Genomic DNA, 22619 nt, shown 5'->3' on the forward strand with positions numbered 1-22619 from the left:
ACCCCCCTCACCCATCCACACACACACACACACACACACACACACACACACACAAACTCTTAATATCTGTCTTTGGCTTGGCGCTGCTGTGAGGAAACGGCATTTTTGGGGACCCATTTACACCAGGAGCCAGTCAAGCCATGTTTGCAGAGGGCAGACCAAGCAGGCTTGACTCCCAGAGTTTAGGATCCCCATAAAGAAACACTGGAGTTAAAAATGTTAAAAATGTTAAAAATGTTAAAACAGTTAAAACAACGATAAAATATGGAAACAGTTAAGAAGCTATAATAAAAAATAATAAAATAAAATAGATAAATGAGACAGATAAGATAAGATGAGATAAATAACAGAAAATGAATAAAGTCAAATCAAAAGGCTAAACTAAAAAGGAAGGTCTTGAGCCTCTTCTTAAAAACATCAACAGTCTCTGCAGCCCTGAGGCTCTCTGGCAGGCTGTTCCACAGTTGAGGACCAAAATGATGAAACGAGGCCTCACCGTGTGTTTTAGATCTAACTTTGGGAATAGTTAAAAGGCCGGTACCAGAGGACCTCAGGGTCCGCGAGGGCTCATAATGTGAAAACATGTCAGATAAATAAGAAGGCCCAAGACCATTACGACATTTATAAACAAGTAAGAGAACCTTAAAATCAATCCTGAAGCGCACGGGGAGCCAATGCAGCGATTTTAAAACCGGTGTAATGTGTTCCTGCCCCCCGGTCCTCATCAGAACTCGTGCTGCCGAGTTTTGCAGTAACTGTAAACTAGAAATAGACTTTTTGGGAAGACCAGAGAGCAGGGCATTACAATAATCTAGCCTGCTGGAAATAAAAGCATGCATTAGTACCTCCGTGCTGGCAAGAGAGAGAAATGGGCGAACTCTGGCGATGTTTTTAAGATGATAAAAGCCTGTCTTTGTGACATTTCTGATGTGTGAAATAAAATTCAGCTCAGAGTCGAAAAGGACACCCAGATTTCTCACACACTGAGAGGGTTTGAAGTTTTTCAGTCTGCAGGAAATTATCTCTCTCTTGTCATACATTCATTTTACATCATTTTAGCCTCAGAATCTGACAGCTGAGAAACATCATGTCTGATGCTAGTTTTAGATAAAAAAAACAAACAAGCAGGTGGAGCAAAAAAAGCTAAATATGTCTTGGAGTTTTAAGGGTTAACCTAAGTTATATCTAAAAAAAAATACAACACGCCCTTCTCATCATTCATTTAAAAGAGTCGTATGTAAGAATTGATTTGTTCATGAACGTCACATCTCTGCTGTTTGTGTGAAACAGACACTTCACCTGCTGAAGTCAAGGTCTGATGCTTAAATGAACTTCCTCCATTGACATTTTCCCTCATTAGAAATGCCGTGAGCCTTGATGGTAGCTGCATCCATTGGGAACGGTTTACAGGGGCACGAAAAGGGACAATGGTATCATTCATGTCAGGCATGACGCCATGCTGAGACTAACCACAACATCTACAGCACAAAACAGGTTTGATGGAGAAAAGTTCACGTTTAATAAACGTTATTAAGATGTTAATATTTACTGAACTATCATTTTAGACAACACATCATAAATAATCTTAAATTTCTTGAGAAGAAAAAGTGCAGTTTCAGCAACAGTTTTCTCAAGTTGGAGATTATTTGTTTATTTTTAAAAAAGGGATAGTGCACATTATCATACATTAGACATGTTAAAGTCCAGAGCTAATTTTCATCCTGAGTCTCTTTGTGAGCAACGTCAGCTGCAACACATCACAACCATAGACTGTAAAAGATGGACGGAGCCTCTGTGACGCCACCCGCAGGTTTCTGAAGAGCAAAAGTGATGCTCGTTGGGCGATCTCATCTTGGTAGCGTCACGTATGTCGTTAGTCCCTGAAAATCCAAAAATGGGCAAAGAGGTGGAGCTGTAAGGGGGACTGTGAAGGTGGGGGTGGATGATTGACACCCATCAAACTCTGAGCTGCCTGTAGCTAAAAGCTAAGTGAGCTAACCCCGAGCAACGGTAGCTAACCAGCCAACGGAAGTTGGTGGGCTAAAGCTGTTTTGTTAGAAAGCTAAAAACGTCTTCTTCTGGTTGGCCTGTATGCTGCTATGTCCATTCATACATTCCTTTTACATCATTTTACCTCATGATCTGACAGCTGAGGCTGTCCTGCAGGCTACTCCAGAAAGGAGGTTTAACAAATCCTGTGATAAAGCTTGTGCTTAAGGTCGCAAAATCCTCTGACATCTTAACCTGCGTTGCTGGTTCCAAAACACCGGCTATGAAGTAGCCATGACAATCTCGTCCTGGTTAAGCCAAACCTATGAAAGGATCACCCACTGAGCCCGACATAACAATGAAAATGACAGAAAAAGGAAAACAGCCGCGTTTTTTTCTCTGCTAGCTGTGACGCTCTGCAGAGGATTTTTTTTTAGCAAAGTAAAAGCATAAGTGGATGTTAAACGCAGGGAGCCTGCAGTTGGCATGTCTTATATAATTACTGAACTTAATAAGCTTTTTATATTATATTTAATTATATTGTAATTGGGGGTTTATGTGTTAATTCTGATTAATTAATTACAAAGAAATTAACACGTTAAAAAAATTAGCTCATTTATTGCAGTTTGCGTTCAAACAACGCGGAAGTTTGTCAGTGCACGATGTCCTGTACGATGACAGCGTCAGAGCGTTAGTGCTGTGTTTAGCGAGTTTTAGACTCCTGGACAAAAACATTTAAAAGTTAAAGTTCTGCAACATGTTGTAGACTCTTCATCGGAGAACAGCTGCTAGTTAACGTACTGAAAATGTCTCTTTAACTTTAGGTCTGTTAATTTCTCTAAATCAAAGTGATTTTAACATATTTGATCAGGCACATGGTGACTGGGACTAAAAGGCTTCAGCTTTCAGGTTTTGGGCCCAAAGTGAATCTGGTAATTGTTGCACTTCCATCTGAAGAAGAGTAACTCAAAGCATGATACTGCCGCCACCATGCCTCATCATGGTGATAGAAAGGGTTTTTCCTTTTTTGGAATTGTGGCTGAAAACAAATGTGAAGATATCTGAATATTTCCTGTGGTTGAGTTTTGTTGCTGCTGGATCAGAAACCATCGTTCCTTTGGTACAGTGCATTATGGGGTGTATTCGCTGGGTTTCATGTAGGGATACTTTGAGTTTACTTTGCAGGGTTTATATAATCTTACATCATGTTATTTCATGTGTTTTGTAGGCGAGCTGGTTAGGAAAACATTTCTCTTGGTGGTGGTTTTGTTCTGGTTTGTGTAGCTCATGCATGAACTTTTTGTGTGTTTAAGCACCTGGAGGAGAACCCCAAAGCCACGGGAGATGAGATCGAGCGGGTTTTGAAGGAGTTCACAGATGGAGAAGTTGGCGTAAACCCTGAAGGTTCAGAGAGCTCCAGACCTGTGAGTACACACTCACACACCAACAAAAACACACAGTGGGAATGATCTGAGACAACATGGCTGCAGATTAGATAAGCGTCCTTTACTTGAAGCTGGACGGACACACTGGACGTATTTCATCCTGGTTTGTGTTTGTCAGATTAAACATCTGGTGGAGAAGAAGAGCAGCCTGATCAATGACTTCTGGAAGATCCAAATGAAAACAAGGAAGTGTCCTCACTGCGGGTAAACGACAAGATTCATTACTCGATCTTTAATCTGATGAATCAGATTTCCTCAGAGACCCAAGTCATTCATTCATTCATTCATTCATTCATTCATTCATTCATTCATTCAGTCAGTCAGTCAGTCAGTCAGTCAGTCTTTATTCATTCAGTCAGTCAGTCAGTCAGTCAGTCAGTCTTTATTCATTCAGTCAGTCAGTCAGTCTTTATTCATTCAGTCAGTCAGTCAGTCAGTCAGTCAGTCAGTCAGTCAGTCAGTCTTTATTCATTCAGTCAGTCAGTCAGTCTTTATTCATTCAGTCAGTCAGTCAGTCAGTCAGTCTTTATTCATTCAGTCAGTCAGTCAGTCAGTCAGTCAGTCAGTCTTTATTCATTCAGTCAGTCAGTCAGTCTTTATTCATTCAGTCAGTCAGTCAGTCAGTCAGTCAGTCAGTCAGTCAGTCTTTATTCATTCAGTCAGTCAGTCAGTCTTTATTCATTCAGTCAGTCAGTCAGTCAGTCTTTATTCATTTACTTGATTTATTTATTCATTTATTTTGTCAATTATTTTTCTTTCATTTAATTCTTTTAATAATTTGTTAAAAAAAAATCATGTATTTAGTTCTTCATTTAATGGTTTATATTACTATATTTTTTGTTTATCTATTTATTTATTTTTGTCCGTCCCTCCCTCCTCAGCCTTTAATGGGGTTTGACCTCTTTATTTGTCTCAGCCCCATTCCCAGCTCCTACAAGGACCTTTAGTCTACTTCTGGTTTCTATTTGAATGAAGTGGTTTAATATCTGTGCATCATGCTGACGTTACATCTTGTGTCATGAGGCTGTTGTCAGAGTTTTCTTAGATCTGAGCTAAAGCCACATTCCTTCCTGTCCGTCTCATCCTGTCATCATCTCGTCTGTGTGTGAAGGAGCGGCAGAGCTACGGTGCGCCGAGAGCACAACAGTAAGCTGATCGTCACCATGCCGACCGGAGGGGCTCAAACAGCCGGTGACACTGCTGGTGAGTAGCGCTGAACACGTTAGCCCTCAGAGCGCCGCTGTAAGCTAACGGGACGAGAACCTGTGCAGGGCTGCAGCAAACATCATTTAGGTAATTAAGAAAATATCAATGAATTCACTGGAGAAGAAATATTTTTCTCTACTAAAGAGCAATAATAACTTTATAAACAGAGAACAGACAGGTCGTTGAACTGCGTGTTAGAAGGACTAAACCAGTCATTACATTTAAATTCTGTATTAATATTTAACAGAATTACAGTCTGTAAGTAAGAAATCCATGGACTAGTTTTCCTGCATCACTCTAAGACAGGATGTTTTCCTCCTGGGAATATTATGTAGGTGGAAGAAGGTGGTCCCAGAATCCTGTTTTTATAAGTGAATTAAAGCAGTGGTTCCCAGCCTGGGGTCATGGGGGTCCCCCAGAGAGCACAGGGGTCCCCGAGGCTTTGGACATTCAGAGTCCTTGTGATTAATGTCCACACATTGTCCCCATTTTAAGAAAAATGGTAATTCTATATGTTGTTAATTTAACTTTGGATTTATGGACCAGAATCATCATCTATGGTGAGAATCTCACTTTTAAAAACATGAAACCAGCATGGATTCAGCTCGGGTGGGCCAGGGGATCCATGGCTTTTTAATATTTGCATGAAGGGGATTCCCCCAAAAAATAAAGGTTGGGAACCACTGAGTTAAAGGACAGATCCTGGTCCAGAAAAACTTAACTTGCTGTAGTACTGGATGCTAAGCTAATACTATCCCGAGTAATTCCATAGCTAGCAGAAAATTTAAGTATCTGAACTCAAGTTCTGGTGACAGTTTAAATGAATTTATTTATTATTTGTCAATAAACTTAAGTTCTTTTTTTTCACTAAAGTACAGTTTTCCTTCTACTTTCTACCTGCTTTTCCATTTTATTTCTGCCCTTCGTTCAGATTTGGTAAATGAAAGTTTTTCTGTGTGAATCTGTACTGGAAACCAATCTTCTAGCCCTTCTCTTTGCAGAGGAAGCGATGGCTGGAAAGAGAGTGTACTTCACTGCCAGTACAGCCAGAGAGCACGTCAGCAGAACATGGGAGAAGGAAGGTAAAGTCCTCCCAGCTCACGTTATAATCTGTACAGATCAGGTCTCTCTGAAAACGGTCGTCAGGTCTCATGTATACCTTTTCCGCTGGTTACTGTCGGAAGGAAGAAATGATTAAATATTAGCTTTGTCTCCTGTTTTGCCTCCAGGTTTCTTCCTAAAGTGTCTTTTTCCGGGACTGGAGGAGGCAGCGAGCGGTTTATATCCTGAGCTCTTCTTCCTCGAGCTGCTGGTGGTTCCACCGTGCAGGTACACCATCAGCGCTGACGTGTGTGGATGGTGTCCACGTTGGGAGGAACACATTCGCATTGCTAACCAATCAGAAGGGCCTCGGTTAAGTGGTCCAGCTGCAGTCTGGACCTGGGGTCTTCAACGTTTTACAGGCCAAGAACCGCACATAGCAGATAAGTTGCTATGAAGCCGAACGGTCTGTAATTTTAAAAGGGAAATAATTTAAAATAATATATTTTGTTAAGTATAAAATCCTGGGAGGAAAACATTCGGGTGTCGCCCTTTTTCTCATATTACTCAGCCAAAGTGTTGATGCAGCTTCTTCAAACACCCTCTCCGCACAAAGCAAGTCCAGCCGCAGGATGTTTTTGTTTTGTTTTAATCTCTGTATTTTGTGAGGTGAAAGTGGACTTTAACACTTGGCTCATCTTCTCTCTGCCAGGTATCGTCCAATCAATCGCCTGGGCGACCAGATGTTTACCAACGGTCAGACCGTCAACATGCAGGCTGTGATGAAGGACTGCGGAGTCATCAGAAAGCTGTTGGCCATCATCGCTGGGGAGAAGAACTCGGAGGAGACAGAGGTGAGCTGGCAGGCTACTGCTGACATTATCATCCTGTACACACAGGAAGTGAATGTCCCAACTTCCTGTTCTGGCTCTGTTCAGGCTGTAGAGCAAACAGACCAGACTTTCCTGGCTGGAATCGCCGGACAGACGTTAACAGACAAACTTTACAACATGTGGGTCCGCCTGCAGAGCCACGTTAACATCGTCTTTGACAGCGACATGGACAAGCTGATGATGGACAAATACCCAGGAGTCAGACAGGTATCCCACCATGTCACAGCTCTGCTCTTAGGATTATTTTCCTTTGTCCTACAGCGGCTATTCAGCCGAATAATATAGAGCTAATCCAACACAATGCTGGGCTAGAATAGCATCGTTATGGACGCTTCTTTCTCCTGCCAGATCCTGGAGAAGAAGGATGGATTGTTCCGGAAACACATGATGGGCAAACGAGTGGACTTTGCTGCACGATCTGTCATTTGTCCCGACATGTACATCGGAACCAACGAGATAGGAATACCAATGGTACCCCTAACAGACATTCACAGATAAATTACCCAAAGAAGAGGATCAATCAGATTGATCAGGATGGATTTACGGTTTCAGAGTCAGACCTTTTTTGCGTCTTTGTCTCGTCCAGGTTTTTGCCACCAAGCTGACCTACCCTCAACCAGTCACGCCGTGGAACGTGAAGGAGCTTCGCCAGGCCGTTCTTAACGGGCCCAACATCCATCCCGGTGCCTCCATGGTGATAAACGAGGATGGCAGGAAAACCATCCTGTCAGCCACCAACCAGGCGCAGAGGGAGGCGGTTGCCAAGCAACTACTGACGCCCTGTCCAGGCCCACATAAGATGGCCATGAAGATCGTAAGTCAGCAGCCGAGTCTGTAATTACAGTCTTGGGACTGACGTGAATGACCTTTGACCTTCTCTGTTTTTAATCTCCGCAGGTGAATCGTCACATAAAGAACGGAGATGTTTTGTTGCTCAACAGGCAGCCAACTCTGCACAGGCCCTCCATACAAGCTCACTGCGCTCGCATCCTGCCAGGGGAGAAGGTACCACCTCAGTTTTTCCTTTTTTACTCACCGTCTAGTACCAGGTTGGTTCCATTTTCCTCCACAACAGAAATTCTTTGAATTTGAATCTTCTCTGAATGTGGAGCTGAAATGGAGACTCTGGATATTTTCTCTTCTTCAGACCATCTCTGTAAACCCTGGAGATGGTTGTGTGTGAAAATCCTAGTAAATACTGGGACCAACAACCATGCCACGTTTAAAGTCACTTAAATCCTCGTTCTTCCTCATTCTGATGCTCAGTTTGACCTTCAAGTCGTCTTCACCACGTCTACACGAGTTGCTGTCCTGCGATTGGCTGATTAGATTTTTGTGTTAACAGGTGGACCTGATAGGTGGACAGTGATTGTCTATTACTTTATTTTTGTCTCTAATAACATAAATCATTGCCAGCCATGTTTTCTCTGGTCTCTCAGGTCTTGAGGCTCCACTACGCCAACTGCAAGGCGTACAACGCTGACTTTGACGGAGACGAGATGAACGCCCACTTCCCTCAGAGCGAGCTGGGCAGAGCGGAGGCCTACACGTTGGTCAGCACTAACCAGCAGTACCTTGTCCCCAAGGTGTGTAACTGTAAACACACTCAGACAGCGGCTCATCCCCCCCCATGCTGATGTTTCTGGGCTCTGATTTCTCACTATGAGGTGTTTCTATCTTTCCTGCTGTCCGTTTGGTCTCAGGATGGTAAACCTTTAGCAGGCCTGATCCAGGACCACATGGTGTCAGGAACGAGGATGACGATACGAGGCTGCTTCTTCACCAGAGACCAGTACACCGAGCTGGTGTACAGAGGGCTGACCGACAAACCGGGCAGAGTGAAGCTGCTGCCTCCGGCCATCGTCAAACCGCAGCATCTGTGGACGGGAAAGCAGGTGAGGGAACTTCTGCAGCTGTTCAGCTTCAGAGGGAAGCCGGTGTAAATCACAAGGCAACACGCGCAGACAGAAACACAGATTCAGGTTATTTAACATCTAAAACTTTATTTATCTAAAACTAATGGAATGGAAATTGTTAACATTATAGATTTAAGCTGTTAGAAGTTAAAAGTTAGCTTTGTTGCTTCATATGCAGCTTCCAGTCATGTCAGCACAAAACTGAGAGGAAAAAATCTCTTTCTGCCGAACCTAAACTCATTCTGTCATTTCAACCTGATTCCTCCGTGTGCATGACTTGATGTGCTGCAAAATTCCTGTCTGGCTTATATTTGGCTGAAAGGCAGCGTTCCCAACAGCTGTCCTCTGCTGGAAGACGGATGAAGTTTTCTTATAAACCAGAAATGTGTAGATGAGCCACACAGGTCCACCCGGTAGGTTCCGTCTTACGGAAAACATCCTCACCAGGAATAACGTGGTGAACAAACTGGGAATGGGTTACACAAAATTACAAAACGGGAAACATTGCACAGCTGGAGAGCGACAGCTGGGAAAACATCTCTTTCTTTATTTCTCTGGCTGCCGAAGCTGGAAGATGGTGGGCTAGAAATATTAGAAACACTGACGATAAGTTACTTTTATTTCACTCATACTTATTTCACTTCTTTATTTTATATGATCTAATATCATATATATTAAATATTTACTGTAAATATTTTATTTTCTCTTATAGATGATCTTTTTTAATAAACTTTTACATTATCTTTCTTTTTCTATTTTTATTTTATTTAGTTTTATCTTATTTTTCAGAACATACATATTCAGAAGCCATTCAGTCACCCACAAGACACCTAAACCACGTCAGTGTTATATTCATCTAGTAGGAGCATCTCTAATAATTGACAGAGGGGCTCTTAAATATCTCAGTTTAGCTGTTGAAATTTTTATTTAATTGTTTTTTTTTTGTAATTTATTAAGTAATTCCTCTCTGGCTTTATTCAGAGGTCAGACAATTTTTCTTGGAAATGATATAAATTCCTAAAATGTTTATTAACGCTGTTTTATTCAGTTATTTCTCGCTGTTAATACTTTGAATTGGTTTTGTATTTTATATAACTGGAAAATTCCCCTTGTAAGCAGGTAGAACTTGAGGATGATGCTGCGTGGAATTAAAAATGTGTCTGAATCCCCTTCGGTGTCCTCCTGTTGGTATTCAGTCTTGTTTACTTGTTTGGCTCTTTAATCTTTCTGTAAGTTATAAACCAGGGAAGTTTCGTGATAGCTGTTAGTTATGCTTTTTTTCACCCAGCTGTAGTTATTGGACTTGGATAACATGAAATAAACCTGATGTATTAAAGCGGGTTGTACGTAATCCTGCTGCAGGCTCGGCTCAGGACTCTGGTCTTTTCTTGTAGGTGGTGTCCACGCTGCTGCTGAATGTAATCCCAGAGAAAGCTGTGCCTCTAAACCTGGTGGGAAAATCAAAAATCCCCAGCAAGGCGTGGATCCAGCTGCCACCTCGAGCTGCTCCCGGATACAAACCCGACAGCATGTGTGACTCGCAGGTACGAGCTCAAGCGAGGTGGAAAACTTTCAACATGAATGTATTTTTTGTCGATCTTTACTATCTCTTTGTTTCCAGGTGGTGATCCGTCAGGGGGAGCTGCTGGTGGGGGTTTTGGACAAGGCTCACTACGGCTCCTCGGCTTACGGTTTGGTCCACTGCTGCTACGAGCTGTACGGAGGAGAGACCAGCGGGAAGCTGCTCAGCTGTCTGGCTCGACTCTTCACCGCTTACCTGCAGCTGTACCGAGGCTTCACTCTGGGTGACGGCTTGTTCCTCTCCTCCCTTCACCAAAATACGAAGAGCGCTGCAGTCGGAAGCAACGTCTGTTTTCTGTGTTTGCAGGTGTGGAGGACATCCTGGTGAAACCAGGCGCCAACATGCGGAGAACAAAGATCATTGAAGAATCACTGACGATTGGCACCAAAGTGAGTTAAAGCTGAAGTTTCTTTAACTTATGGAGGAAAAAAATACCTGTGTTCGTTAACCCTTAAAACTCCACCAGATCTCCAGAACCCCCGCTATCACTTCTATCACCATCAGTGTCTCAGCAGCGGTAGTGTGCAGCTCTGTGGGGTAAACTGTGATGGATAGCTGCCCTTTAGGTGATGTACGGAGGTTTTCAGAGACTATCTGATAAATCCACAATGATCCATGATAACAGCATTATTTATCACATTTCACCATAAAAACATCACCATCACTACTATGTTGCTAAGAGACCTCTATTTAGACAGGACACCCGAGGGTTTAGTGCAGGAGCTAAACACATGCATGTAGATCTACCCCGTCAGGTCGTCCGCTGCTAATATTCTAATCACATTTGATGGAATAGTTATGAGCAATATGCATCTCGGGACTTTGACAGCATCTCAGAGTGGAACGTGCTGGAGATCCCAGGGGTCTTGTCTGATTTCACTGCAGAAATCTGTCATTTTGCACATCTAATCTTGCTCATTCATAAATGATTTAAAACCCACTTGCTGTGTGTCAGCACTGATTTGACAGCTTCCATCTCATGCATACTGCCCACACATACAGTAAGCCATGCATATCGGCTCCAAATGACACATCCCTCACATGTTATACTTTTGTACTCACACTCTAACACCCACCTATCCTCCTTGTGCTTTTGCACACACACACACATGCACTGAGTCTAAACCTTGATGACGGGGTCTTTTCCTATCTGACTGGAAGTGCAGTGTCGGCAACTCTTCTTCTGTCCTTCACAAGCAAAGAGAGAACCTCTCGCTCCTTTCCTCCTTTTTTTCCTGTGTATCTCTTCAGCTCTTTAACAGTTTCCACGGCATTCTCCTCCTCTGACAATTACCTCTGCCTTCTTTTTAACTTGTGCCTGACAAAGTACAAGTTCAGAACTTCCGTTTAAAATGTCTCTCTAATAAAGAAGTCGGTAGCTGGAGAGGAAACTGTAATTCAAAAGTTTGTCCAGTGAAGTGTCTCTGCAGGATCTATGTGAAGAGGCTCAGATCGAGGGCTTTGACATAGTAAGCCTCGGCTCGCCAATGACATTTAAGCAGGTCGTTTAAAAGATCGCATTCACATGGTGAGATGACATTCGAAAATCAACGTAAAGTCAGTGCCTGTTTTTATTGCATCGTGAGGTTAAATGCTAAGAGAGGAAAAGTTCAGCCAAACCTCATTTGAAAAAACAAATTGCATTATATGGATTTATGTGAGAGCAAGTCTAAATTTAAAAGAAAAAAATCTTTTTTTTCCTTTTCTCTCTCTGGAAAACGAAGCAGCAAAGGCTCTGCTCTGGCTGTACTAACCCTCGAAACTCCACTAGATCACCAGCGCCTCTGAGTGCTATCGCTTCTATAGTCATCAATTTCTCAGGAGCGGTCGTGTGCAGCTCCGTGGAGTTAATTGTGATGGACAACGTACCCATTAGGTGATCTAATGAAGTTTTCCAGGAAATTATATCCCATCCAACATGTTTAAAATCCACTCGTAAAATGCAGCGTTTATTCAGAGACTCTATTTGTTAAATCCACAATGATCCATTATAACACCATTTATCACATTTTTGTAATTAAAAAAAAGATCACTACTATGTTGCTAAGAGACCTCTATTTAGACCTGGACATGATGATGAAGCCACTTCCTGTCAGACTTTCCACCAATCAGAGAGCTTAGATTGACGGTAAGGTCCAATCAGAAGCAGCCAAAGATCAACCAGTGAGCAGAAAGTTCTACGTGTGTGTGAAAGGAAGAAAAATAATGCTCCTCTATGGCTGGAATAAAGCCAAGAAGACGTTTCTGATGCACGGTGGTGCCACAAAGCAGCTGAGCTGGAGTTGGTTTAGTGAGGATAGCAGGTAAATAGTAGCAGGAATAACTGGAAATGAGGAAAAAGTGGAAACATGGAAATAGTTTCTGTTGTGTGTTTGTTTCAATAACAATATTTTTTCTCCTGAAAGCCAAGACTTGAGAGAACGATGAGATGAGAAAAGGTTTGGTCACTGTTGGTCTGTGTGTTATTTCTACAAAGTTCTGTTAGTAATAAATTCTGCTTTCTTCTTCTGGTCGGCCTTTATGCTGCTATATCTATTCATACATTCATTTTACATCATTTTACCTCCCAATCTGACAGTTGAGAAACATCATGTCTGATGCTGACTGGTGGACCAAAAATAGAAACTTATCTTATCTACATGTATTCTTCTCTGCAGGTTCAGTGGTAGTTTATTGATCCTGCCACCAGGGGGCAGCAGATTCACTCCTTAGTGATTGACTCACCCTGTCTGTGTTTGTGTGCCTCTCAGGCCCTCCAGGCTGCCTTCAACCTGCCACCTGACGTGGACCAAGCTGAAGCTCACAGTCGATGGCAGGACGCTCATCTCAACCCCGACCAGAGAGACTTCACCATGGCCGACCACAAGTTCAAAGAAGTGGCCAACCAAGTCAACAATGAGATTAACAAGGTTAGCTGGTACTACAACTTCTAATACGGCCTCTTTTAAGTCCATGTGAGACAGAAATGTAGCTTTTAAAATTAGGATAAAATGAGCAGAGATGCTGGAGGTGTAAACTAAACTAAGCTTTTTAGCCCAACCACCTTTAGATGCTGGCTCTACAGAGTTTAAACTAACAAACTATTGGTGTCCATTATCACTTTTTAATGGACACCTTCCAGCCAATCAGAATCGAGTATTCACCCAGACTCTCTCTATATATATATATATATATATATATATATATATATGTGTGTGTGTGTGTGTGCGCGTATATATATAATTTTTTTTTTTTTATATTTTTTTTTTTTATGTTTTTTTTTTTTTTTTGTCTTCAGCCCCTGCACGCAGCAGCGGCAAACATCAAGCCTTTTTATCTCTGTGAACATTTATCTTCAGTCGGCCTAATTTTGATTGATTTACTAATTTCTTTCTGGAACCAAAGATAAAAAGTCATTCCAAAGGTTAGCATACTCAAGTATAAAACTTGTTTCCAGCATGGTCCTTGGTGTTAACAACAAAAACAACAAAGATAAGAGCAAGACAGCCGTGCCCTACAAAGACATCCAGAGTATAAAATCACATTAATGCGTTGTGTAAACAGGTCAGAGCAGTAAAAACCCAACACACTTCACTAAACATTCACCTTGTTCCATGAAAGCAGCTTAACCTGGTTACAACTTCTCTGTGGTGTTAAAAGTTTTATGGAGCTTGGCAAAGAATTCATCCCATAACACCGATATAAACAATAGTTTCTAGCTGCATTATTAACTTGTGGCACTATACAGGAACTGATGCTAGCAATGTGATTGTGCTGTGTGCTAACCATGGTTATATTAGAGCAGGCGTGTCTAGCACCGGTCCTCAAGGGCCACAGTCCTGCAGGTTTTTAATGTTTCCTAAATCCAACACACCTGACTCAAATTATTGAGTCATTGTGCAGAACCTCATAGGGTGCTGGATCTATTTAATATGAGCCAGGTGTGTTGAAGCAGGGAAATATTTAACACCTGCAGGACAGTGACCATCGAAGACCGACTTTGGACAGCTCTGTGTTAGACTATAAGTATGTTGGGGCATGAACATTGATGATATTATGCCTGTTATTTAACTGGAATTTCTATACCCTGAGATGGACTGGCAGCAGACCAACTCTTTCTTGCCAGTATGAGTTTGGGTAGGAGCACCTAAAAGATACCGAATGACATTGTTTTGCTGTACTTGTAATTTGTTTTTAAATTTCATACCAGTTCCAGAGAACCAGGCAGAACATTCATAATCCAAAGGCATTGAATTAAAGACAACATCAGTAATCAAAGTACTTTGTCCTACAAAATAAAGGTTTTAATTTGCAGGCACGTTTAGCAAATACTCTGGAAGCAATAAATTCACCTGCAAGGGACTGATCCATTGTTAATACCAAATATGTCTTACTTGATTTAGCCACGTCGTCAGTTCTATTACACATGGCCTTTAAAGCATTAGATTTAGCCACTTTTCTTTTTGTTCCAAATAAAAAAAAACTCGGTCTTACCCACATGTATCGAGAGCTTATTATCAACCAGCCAGTGGTTGACTGACTCAAGCTCTTATCCAACTTTGGACAAATAAAACAGCATCATCGGCATAGAAAAGTAACTTCCACTGTGTGATAGCTGACATATCATTAATATAAACCAAGAACAACAGAGGTCCCAAGATAAAACCTTAGGGTACCCCACGTTATGCCCAGAGGATCAGAAATGGTCCCCTTAACATCACAGACTTGAGTCCTGCCTGTGAGGTATGAAGAAAACCATTTCAGTAACATTGCGAGTAGAACAACATGATCAACAGTATCAGATGCTTTTTGTAAATCAAGACGTAGCTTACCGACAATTTCCTTCATCAAACTTCTAATGCACAAAATCAAAGAGGTGAATGAGACGTGTGTGCTGCTCTAAATCCAGACTGGATGTCATACAGCAGGTTTTGTGTAATAACGTACTCCCCCACCTGCTTAAATATGAGGCAGCGGTCAGAATAGTTTCTGGTCTGAAATTTCCAACATCAGGTCAACTATTTTTCTTAAAGAGGGGGACCACCCGAGCTCTCCTTATTTAATTTGGATGAACACCCTGACTAATGGAGAGGTTCATTATATGAGTAAGGTCGAATCCCAAATGGAACACTTGAGCACTCCTGCACTCACGGGCGCGCTCCCGCGAGGGGCTCGAGGGTTCAGTGGTATTCCAATTGGAATTGTGTGAGTGATCAAGGGATGATGGCGGACATTTTTGAGCCCTTTCTGCCCCCTTTCCATAAGTCAGCATCGATGCCAACTTTCGCTAAGGAATTACCCATAAATCACTGCGATGTCACGTGAAACACGGAGTTTACCGAGAGAAGCCGACGTGTGAAACATGTTCTTCAGTATTGTGGCGCTGGGTCGTTACCCAGCAACCCATGTGCATAAACATTAAACAGGTTAACCCTATATTTCTTCTTTAAGTTTTCCCATTTCTTTGCAGCCTGGCTGGGGGTCACAACCTTCTGCAGACCCATTTCTGCAATGATAACACTATACACATACGCACACAGACACAAATGCTGCTCATCAACACTGGTTTTCTATTGTTTTCAGCCCATTTACTTTTATATGGATTACAAGAACTCAACACTTACTCAAATCCTTGTAAGGACGCGTTGCGGAAGCCCGTAAATAGCGCTTCATGTTTTATCCTGAGACAAATTAATTTTTTGGTTTGGTCTTCAGACCCTGTTGATGGAGATATTACGTTGTTATTAGCCACATTCTTTCAGACATTCATGACAATAAATCATGGCTGCAGTGTTTTATACTTACAGACAAATCGTCGCTGCAGCAACTTCTCTTCTGTCATTTTTTTTTTTTTTTTAAAGAATTGTAATCCTCTCGTTTTGGCGTCTCTCTCCTTGCAGTGCAGGTCTCAAAGTGCTGTCCCAATCCTATTTAAAGCATTTCGAGCCCTTGTGGCCTGTCACCCTCGACTCCTCATGCAGGTGATGTCATTTAGTCATCAGGGGCTCAGGGCGAGTGCTCAAGTTTTCGGTTTGGGATTGGGGGTAAGACTACTAGATGTTACAGCAGCACTATCTCTCAGAAACCCAGAGGGAATGAGGTCCAGACCTGCTCCCTCATTAGAGCAACATCATCAAGAGCAGCTATGAAATGCTGCTTAAACAAGCCTCATAACATCATTACAGTCCAGTACTTCAGACCGATCTCCCTCAGATAGCTCAACACGTCTGCAGAGTTCTTGGTACATCTGTACTTGATGGAACAGTGCTCATTTATTCTCCGTAATTTAATTTTCTTGCATGTTAAAAAACAGCATTACAGTCCCTGAAGACTACATCCAAAACACCCGACTGTGTTATGTTTTCACACTCTGATACTGAAATTAATTTAAGAAGAGACTATTTCCAGGCAGCCTGGTAGGCTCAGTTATTAATTGGTTTAAGCAAAAGATTTTGCAAAAATATGCAAAAGCTTCTTTCAGGCTACTAAAAGCCTGAAAACGATTTGTTTTGAAATCACCCATAAAGATGCATTCCCTCTCAAAAAATACACGACTTAGAGCAGACTGATTGAAGGAGCTCATACGGGTTAACTGTAATGAAGAGTTCATGTGTGTATATTTGAAGGTGTGCATGCCCATCGGATTACATACATCGTTTCCGGACAACAACCTCCAACTCATGGTCCAATCAGGAGCCAAAGGATCAACGGTGAACACCATGCAGGTACTTTCCACCACAGACACAAACATTCACACACGCTGACTTTTTCTCATCGTTCTGCACTGATTTAGCATCCAGTAAAGTCAGTATCTCAGCTACGTTTACCCTGTGGTGTGTTCCAGATCTCGTGTCTACTCGGCCAGATCGAGTTGGAGGGCCGCAGGCCTCCACTGATGGCTTCTGGGAAATTCCTCCCATGCTTCCAGCCGTATGACCCCTCCCCCGGTGCCGGAGGCTTTGTTTCGGGAAGGTTTCTAACCGGCATCAAACCACAGGTGCATAAACTCTGATGTTTGTAATCTGTTTGTCTTGCTGTAAAAGTCTTTTAGGTTTTACATTGATCAACTGGAATTCCGGCGTGTGGTGATGGGAATCCGGCACCGTGCTGGAATTCCGGCGTGTGGTGATGGGAATCCGGCACCATACTAGAATTCCGGCGTGTGGTGATGGGAATCCGGCACCATACTAGAATTCCGGCGTGTGGTGATGGGAGAAGCAAAAGCAGGATACATGTGTGCAATGGAAAAACAAAAGCACTGGCGACTGTTAAACGGAGACCTGTGGCTCTCAACCACAGCCTTCATTTAACCGTTAGTTTCTCCAAACGTTCATAAAGCAATGGGACTTCCTGGTTAAACAAAGGTTAAATAAAAAAATAAAAGCAGCTTTTTGCCAGGGCTGCAGGCACCTCGGACATATCGTCTTCCATGGACATCGCACCCGTGGGGGTGTCATGTCATGACTTGTCATGATGAGGGTCCAACTCTCGCACTTATTTTGCAGTTTTTTTTCTTTTTAAACTTCCGTGCAAACATTGCTCCAGTCGCTCTGCTCTGACTGTTGGTGACCAGCTGATCGGCCTTTCTGTTCCAGCGCGTCTCTCTTGTTGTTTACTGTTCAGTTCGTGTTGACGAGGAGGAAGCTAGCAGGATGGTGACGTAAAACGATAGCCCATTTCAATTAGACGGCCTTTTGTTTGTATTTATTTTCATTTTTAGCCGAGGTTTGCTGGTGACCACTGTTAACTCTGCTGGTCATAATACAGCAGATGGCTCAGGTTCAGATATCTAGCGAGTGTCAAGATTAAACATGGGGGACGTTGTTGCAGTTGGGGCGCCAAGGTGAGGACCCAAAGGCAGGAGGGTGCAGTATAAAGGTTTTAATAATCCCGACACAAACGTAACATGACAAGAAATAATACTTGAAAAGAGAACAACACGACAACGCATGACATGAAGACTAAACGCCATAAAAACTACACTGAACTGGCAGGATTTAAGTAAAACCAGGGGTATATATACCGAGGTGAACTAACAGCAGGTGAAGTAAATGAGCAAATCAAACCAGGTGTACTAATGACCAGGAAGCAGAAAGCGAAACAGAATACACTGGAAAATCCTACAAAATAAGACAAGAAAACAACATGACGAGACTACCAAACCGAAACCTTTTAGGAGCCATGAATGTGGTGAAGGTACATACTGAACAGGTTCTGAAATACCAATCAGAGGCAGACCTTCTCTAACCAGGTGGTTGACAGGTGATAGAAAGGATTTATATGCAGGGGCGGGTCTAAAAAAGTTCTGATGAGGGGGCCACGCAGGGGCATTGAGCAGGAAAAGGGGGGGCACAAGGGAGAATTTTCTTTTCTTCTTTAAGGCCTGGATTTTAGTAAATAATTAGTTGATTATTACAATTATGTTGTCATCAGATGTTGAGTTTGGAAAAACAAACAGCTGATGATGTTTTCCAGTGTGGATGTAGAACATATAGACGTGCATCACTGCTGCTGCAGGCGTGCTGTCGATCTCTGACTCTGTAAATGACTGATAGTTAAACTTAACTGTCGGACACGTCGCAGTTCCAGCCTTTGTCAGACTCGATAGAAGTCTGATCGGATGTATCGATCAGTGATGGATGCTCCTCCATCTGACGTCAGCTTGCATCTGTACCTAGCTTGACTGGACTGAGGCCTCCCAGTTCAGAACAGCTACTGGTGACTGGTTATTGACCAGGTTACTTTCATAGCCGATTTCACTATATGTGTGAGTCTAGATTTAGACTGAACTGTTAATGTGTTCATAACTACAAGGGTTGTATGTGTAATCTTGACCTTAAAAGAAAGCTGAGACGTGAGATTACTACAGAATCAAGATATGAGTTCCTGTCAGATTAAATTCACCTGGAACACAGTCCAAAATGTGTCCAAAACCACATTACTTCCAGTAAAATCCAGGAGATAGCAGCCTAGTTCATCTAGGAATGCATTCAGTAATCCTCCCCAGCTGAGGATCGAGCTGGCGACCTTCTTGTCATGAAGCGTTGGTGCTAACCACCACACCTCTGTGCCGCCCGACATAACCGCTTGGAGATTGAACTGTTTGGTTTGGATGCCCATGCATGGCCCTGTCATGTTGCTATGCTACCGAGGATTGGTCAACAAGAGGCTATAAAAAAACTTTTACTTCCACTTTATTTTTCCAACATTTATACACTTCCCTTCACTCTGAGACAGAAAAATGAAAAGTTTCCTCTCTTTGCTCATTGTATCAGAACCTCAGGGGTAAAATGTGGAAATAAACCCAGAGCTTTGTTTATAAATCCAAAACAGTTATTAATCGTTTTTTCCTCCTCTTATAAATTAAAATCTTGCTCCAGCTGCAACATTAAAGGGGTGAAACCAATGAAAATTTTAAAATCCAGCGTTTATTGATGCTGACACACCATAAACTTCCCAGTCTGTTTATTCCAGGTGCTGTAAATCTGTTTTATCCTTTACTGTAAATGCAGGACCTAAACTCTCCAATGGAGTTTTATTTCACTCTCTTTCCAGGATCTAAGGATCTGAAATAAAATGTTTAAATGATGTCGCAGCCTGTCTCTTTCATATAAACGCTGGTCAGGTCACATGGTTTGCTTGTTTCAGAAATCTGCTCGCTTGCTTTGACTTTGCAAATCAAACCCTCCATTTATGAAAGGGTGAAAAAGGTTCATTCTTTCATGACGTCTCTCTTTTCTGTTTGTGTGTAATAATCTGCAGGAGTTTTTCTTCCACTGCATGGCTGGTAGAGAAGGACTGGTCGACACAGCTGTAAAAACCTCCAGATCAGGATATCTGCAGAGGTAAAAACAAGCGTTACCTAACAAACTAGTGAAGATGCAATTATCAGGTTTAAAGGCAAAGTGCCATAGTTAGGTCTCCATCATTAAAGAGAGAAACAGCTCTCCTCCGTCCTCTCATTTCTTCGTCCCTCTCCTCGTCTGCAGATGTATTATAAAGCATCTGGAGGGTCTGGTGGTGCAGTATGATCTGACCGTGAGGGACAGCGATGGCTCTGTGGTTCAGTTCCTGTACGGTGAGGATGGCCTAGACATCCCGAAGACCCAGTTTCTGCAGCCAAGACAGTTTCCCTTCATAGAAGAAAACTACGAGGTAATACCGAGAAATTTCACCTCCATGTGGAGCTTTGTTTTTTTTGAGGTCGCAAGTTTTAAAACTAGTTTTTTTGTGTTTTTTGTTGTTGTTGTTTTGTTTTATTTTTTTAAGTCTGGCATAACAGAAAAAATAAAAAGAAAAGGGCTGGGATTGACTCATTTGCATACATCATCGGAGAGCAGCATCAGTAAAATGAACCACTTACAGTAATATTACTTCCTGGTCCTCAGAGTACTACAATTACCATAAATTTATTAAAATAAATTCTCATATTTATCTTATGGTACATAGACTGCCTGTCCCGGAAAAAGAAGTCACACACTAATAATTTGTCTGACCGCCTTTAGCTTTAATTACTGCAGCTTGTTTTGATGAACTTCTGCAACGTCACATTTATTTCCACCCAGTGTTGCATTCATTTCTCAACAAGATCTTGTATTGATGATGGAGAGTCTGACCACTGAACAAAGCCTTCTCCAGCACATCCTGGAGATCCTCCATGGGGTTCAGGTCTGGACTCTGTGGTGGCCGATCCATGTGTGGAAATGATGTCTCCTGTTCCCTGAACCACTCTTTTACAGTCTGAGCCACATGAATCCTGCACTGTGCCGTCAGGGAAGATGGAATAACCTGCTCATTCAGGATATTCAGGTATCAGCTGACCCTATTCCTTGTTGCTGAACCTGGACCCGAATCTAGACCTGAACCTAGACCTGACCAACTGCAGCATCCCCAGAACATAGACTGTCCCCACAGGCTTGTACAGCAGCACTAGATATGATGCTGCATCCCTTCATCCTCCTCTCTTCTTACCATGATTGCTCCATCACTCTGGACCAGGGTAGACCTGGACTCATCAGACCACATGACCTTCTTCCATGGCTCCAGAGTCCAGTCTTTATGCTCCCTAGCAACCTGAAGCCTTTTTCTCCAGTTAGCCTCACTGGTTAGTGGTTTTCTTCTGGCCTGATTGTCAGTATGGACTTTGATCTAGAAGTCATACCAGCAGGTGGACTCCTGCTCCACGTTTCCCTTTAGTCTATGGAAGATTGGCTCATAGGATAAAGTCTCAGCCTGCGTCAACCTGGACATGGATTTTTACAGCCTCAGGATGATTCTAGATACAGTAACCAAACCAACACACTTTGGAAATTTTTTTCCTTTGGAAATTCATCACCCAGCACACAACGTTCTGGGATTAAAGGGATGGTGGAACCAACCCTCTACCTATAACATTACAGCTTTGCCCCAGAAAGGTGCCACAAGTGGACATTTCCAGATACAGCAGATGAAAGCACCCACCCTTCTCTAGCATTTCCAGCACAAGTTATCTCATCAGTTTCATCCATGAAGTCTGTTTATAATCTTGTACTAAATACACTTCCCTCTTGGTTCTTTCATATATTTTCCTCAATCTGCAAGGATGGTCAGTTTGAATTTCCAACTTCTTCCAGAGAAATATGTCCTTACAAAAAATCATCCCATCTGGGGTAACACGACCAGAATACTGACCAAAAATGAAGGGAAAGATGACCTAAAAGGACAAAAAAAATCCATAATTACTCACAACGGTTGAAGGTAGAATTGTACTTCTCAGTTATTTGGCATTCATGCAAGCACCTCTAGTCCTTTCACATCTCAAACATAATGTCAGAATATTTTATAGCAGGACCCAACAACATCTTTCCATGTCGCCTCTTATTTCCTCATCTAAATCTTTTTCTGAGGCTCCCTGAAAGCTCCTGAGTTTTAGTGCATGAGTCATTATCATAAAACCTAGTTTCTGTGCCTTTAAGTGCTTCAGTGTTAACACTGTGCAGTCGTACTGGAACTAAGCAGATGAGGACTGGTTGACTCCAGTACTGCAGGACAGATCTCGCAGCCTTGTCAAATTCAGTGTTTCCCTCCTCGATGGATTCCACTGGCCAAAATGGCTGCCACAGTAAAGATGTAGTTCATGGGCCCCACAGCGCTCCTACATGGCCACTGGGGATAAATATGTACTACATATAAACAAAAGTACACTCACATTCCCTTCAGCTCAGGCTCCCGGTGGCTGTTCTGCTCATCTCTTTCTGCTGTTTCTCACATATTTTTGTGTTAAAATGTTGCTTGTTTGCATTTAGTGAATAGTGTGTTTGCATAGTGTTTTTATTGTTTCTTAGTATTATGCGTTTTTAGGATGTACCCACGTGTTGTATTTTTTAGGCTTGTGTTTCGTATGTTTTGTCCTTTAAATGTTAACAGTGCACTTTGAGCTCTTTGCAACTGGTTTCCAGTGTGGTTTTTTTATACTGCAAATGGCAAAAAACTGAACTGATTTACATACTGAGTTAGGGCTGGGCGATATGAACCAAATCTTATATCGATATTTTTTACCTGAATCACGATATATAATAACTAGCTCGAT

The 22619-nt window shown here is 42.3% G+C and overlaps 1 protein-coding gene and 1 non-coding gene across 3 annotated transcripts in view; both read left to right on the forward strand.

Moving 5' to 3' along the window:
- Positions 1–22619, forward strand: part of polr1a (RNA polymerase I subunit A) — a 42746-nt gene that overhangs the window by 3315 nt on the left and 16812 nt on the right. The window contains exons 5-24 of one of the 2 annotated variants that reach the window (XM_041990268.1): positions 3303–3413; positions 3553–3638; positions 4546–4637; positions 5642–5722; positions 5870–5969; positions 6394–6535; positions 6620–6781; positions 6923–7045; positions 7161–7388; positions 7472–7579; positions 8014–8160; positions 8278–8469; positions 9885–10034; positions 10112–10295; positions 10379–10461; positions 12823–12981; positions 16678–16776; positions 16896–17048; positions 19814–19896; positions 20041–20206. In XM_041990268.1, the coding sequence (XP_041846202.1) occupies positions 3303–3413; positions 3553–3638; positions 4546–4637; positions 5642–5722; positions 5870–5969; positions 6394–6535; positions 6620–6781; positions 6923–7045; positions 7161–7388; positions 7472–7579; positions 8014–8160; positions 8278–8469; positions 9885–10034; positions 10112–10295; positions 10379–10461; positions 12823–12981; positions 16678–16776; positions 16896–17048; positions 19814–19896; positions 20041–20206 (2649 nt within the window). Of the gene's footprint in view, positions 1–3302; positions 3414–3552; positions 3639–4545; positions 4638–5641; positions 5723–5869; positions 5970–6393; positions 6782–6922; positions 7046–7160; positions 7389–7471; positions 7580–8013; positions 8161–8277; positions 8470–9884; positions 10035–10111; positions 10296–10378; positions 10462–12822; positions 12982–16677; positions 16777–16895; positions 17049–19813; positions 19897–20040; positions 20207–22619 lie in introns of both variants that reach the window. The other variant, XM_041990267.1, reaches the window with a different exon arrangement.
- On the forward strand, positions 22087–22224 carry LOC121643732. Its single transcript, XR_006011164.1, has one exon. It is a non-coding gene; the product is annotated as a small nucleolar RNA SNORA5 (small nucleolar RNA).

Source organism: Melanotaenia boesemani, chromosome 7 (assembly GCF_017639745.1).
Source record: "Melanotaenia boesemani isolate fMelBoe1 chromosome 7, fMelBoe1.pri, whole genome shotgun sequence".
Classification (NCBI taxonomy): Eukaryota; Metazoa; Chordata; class Actinopteri; order Atheriniformes; family Melanotaeniidae; genus Melanotaenia; species Melanotaenia boesemani.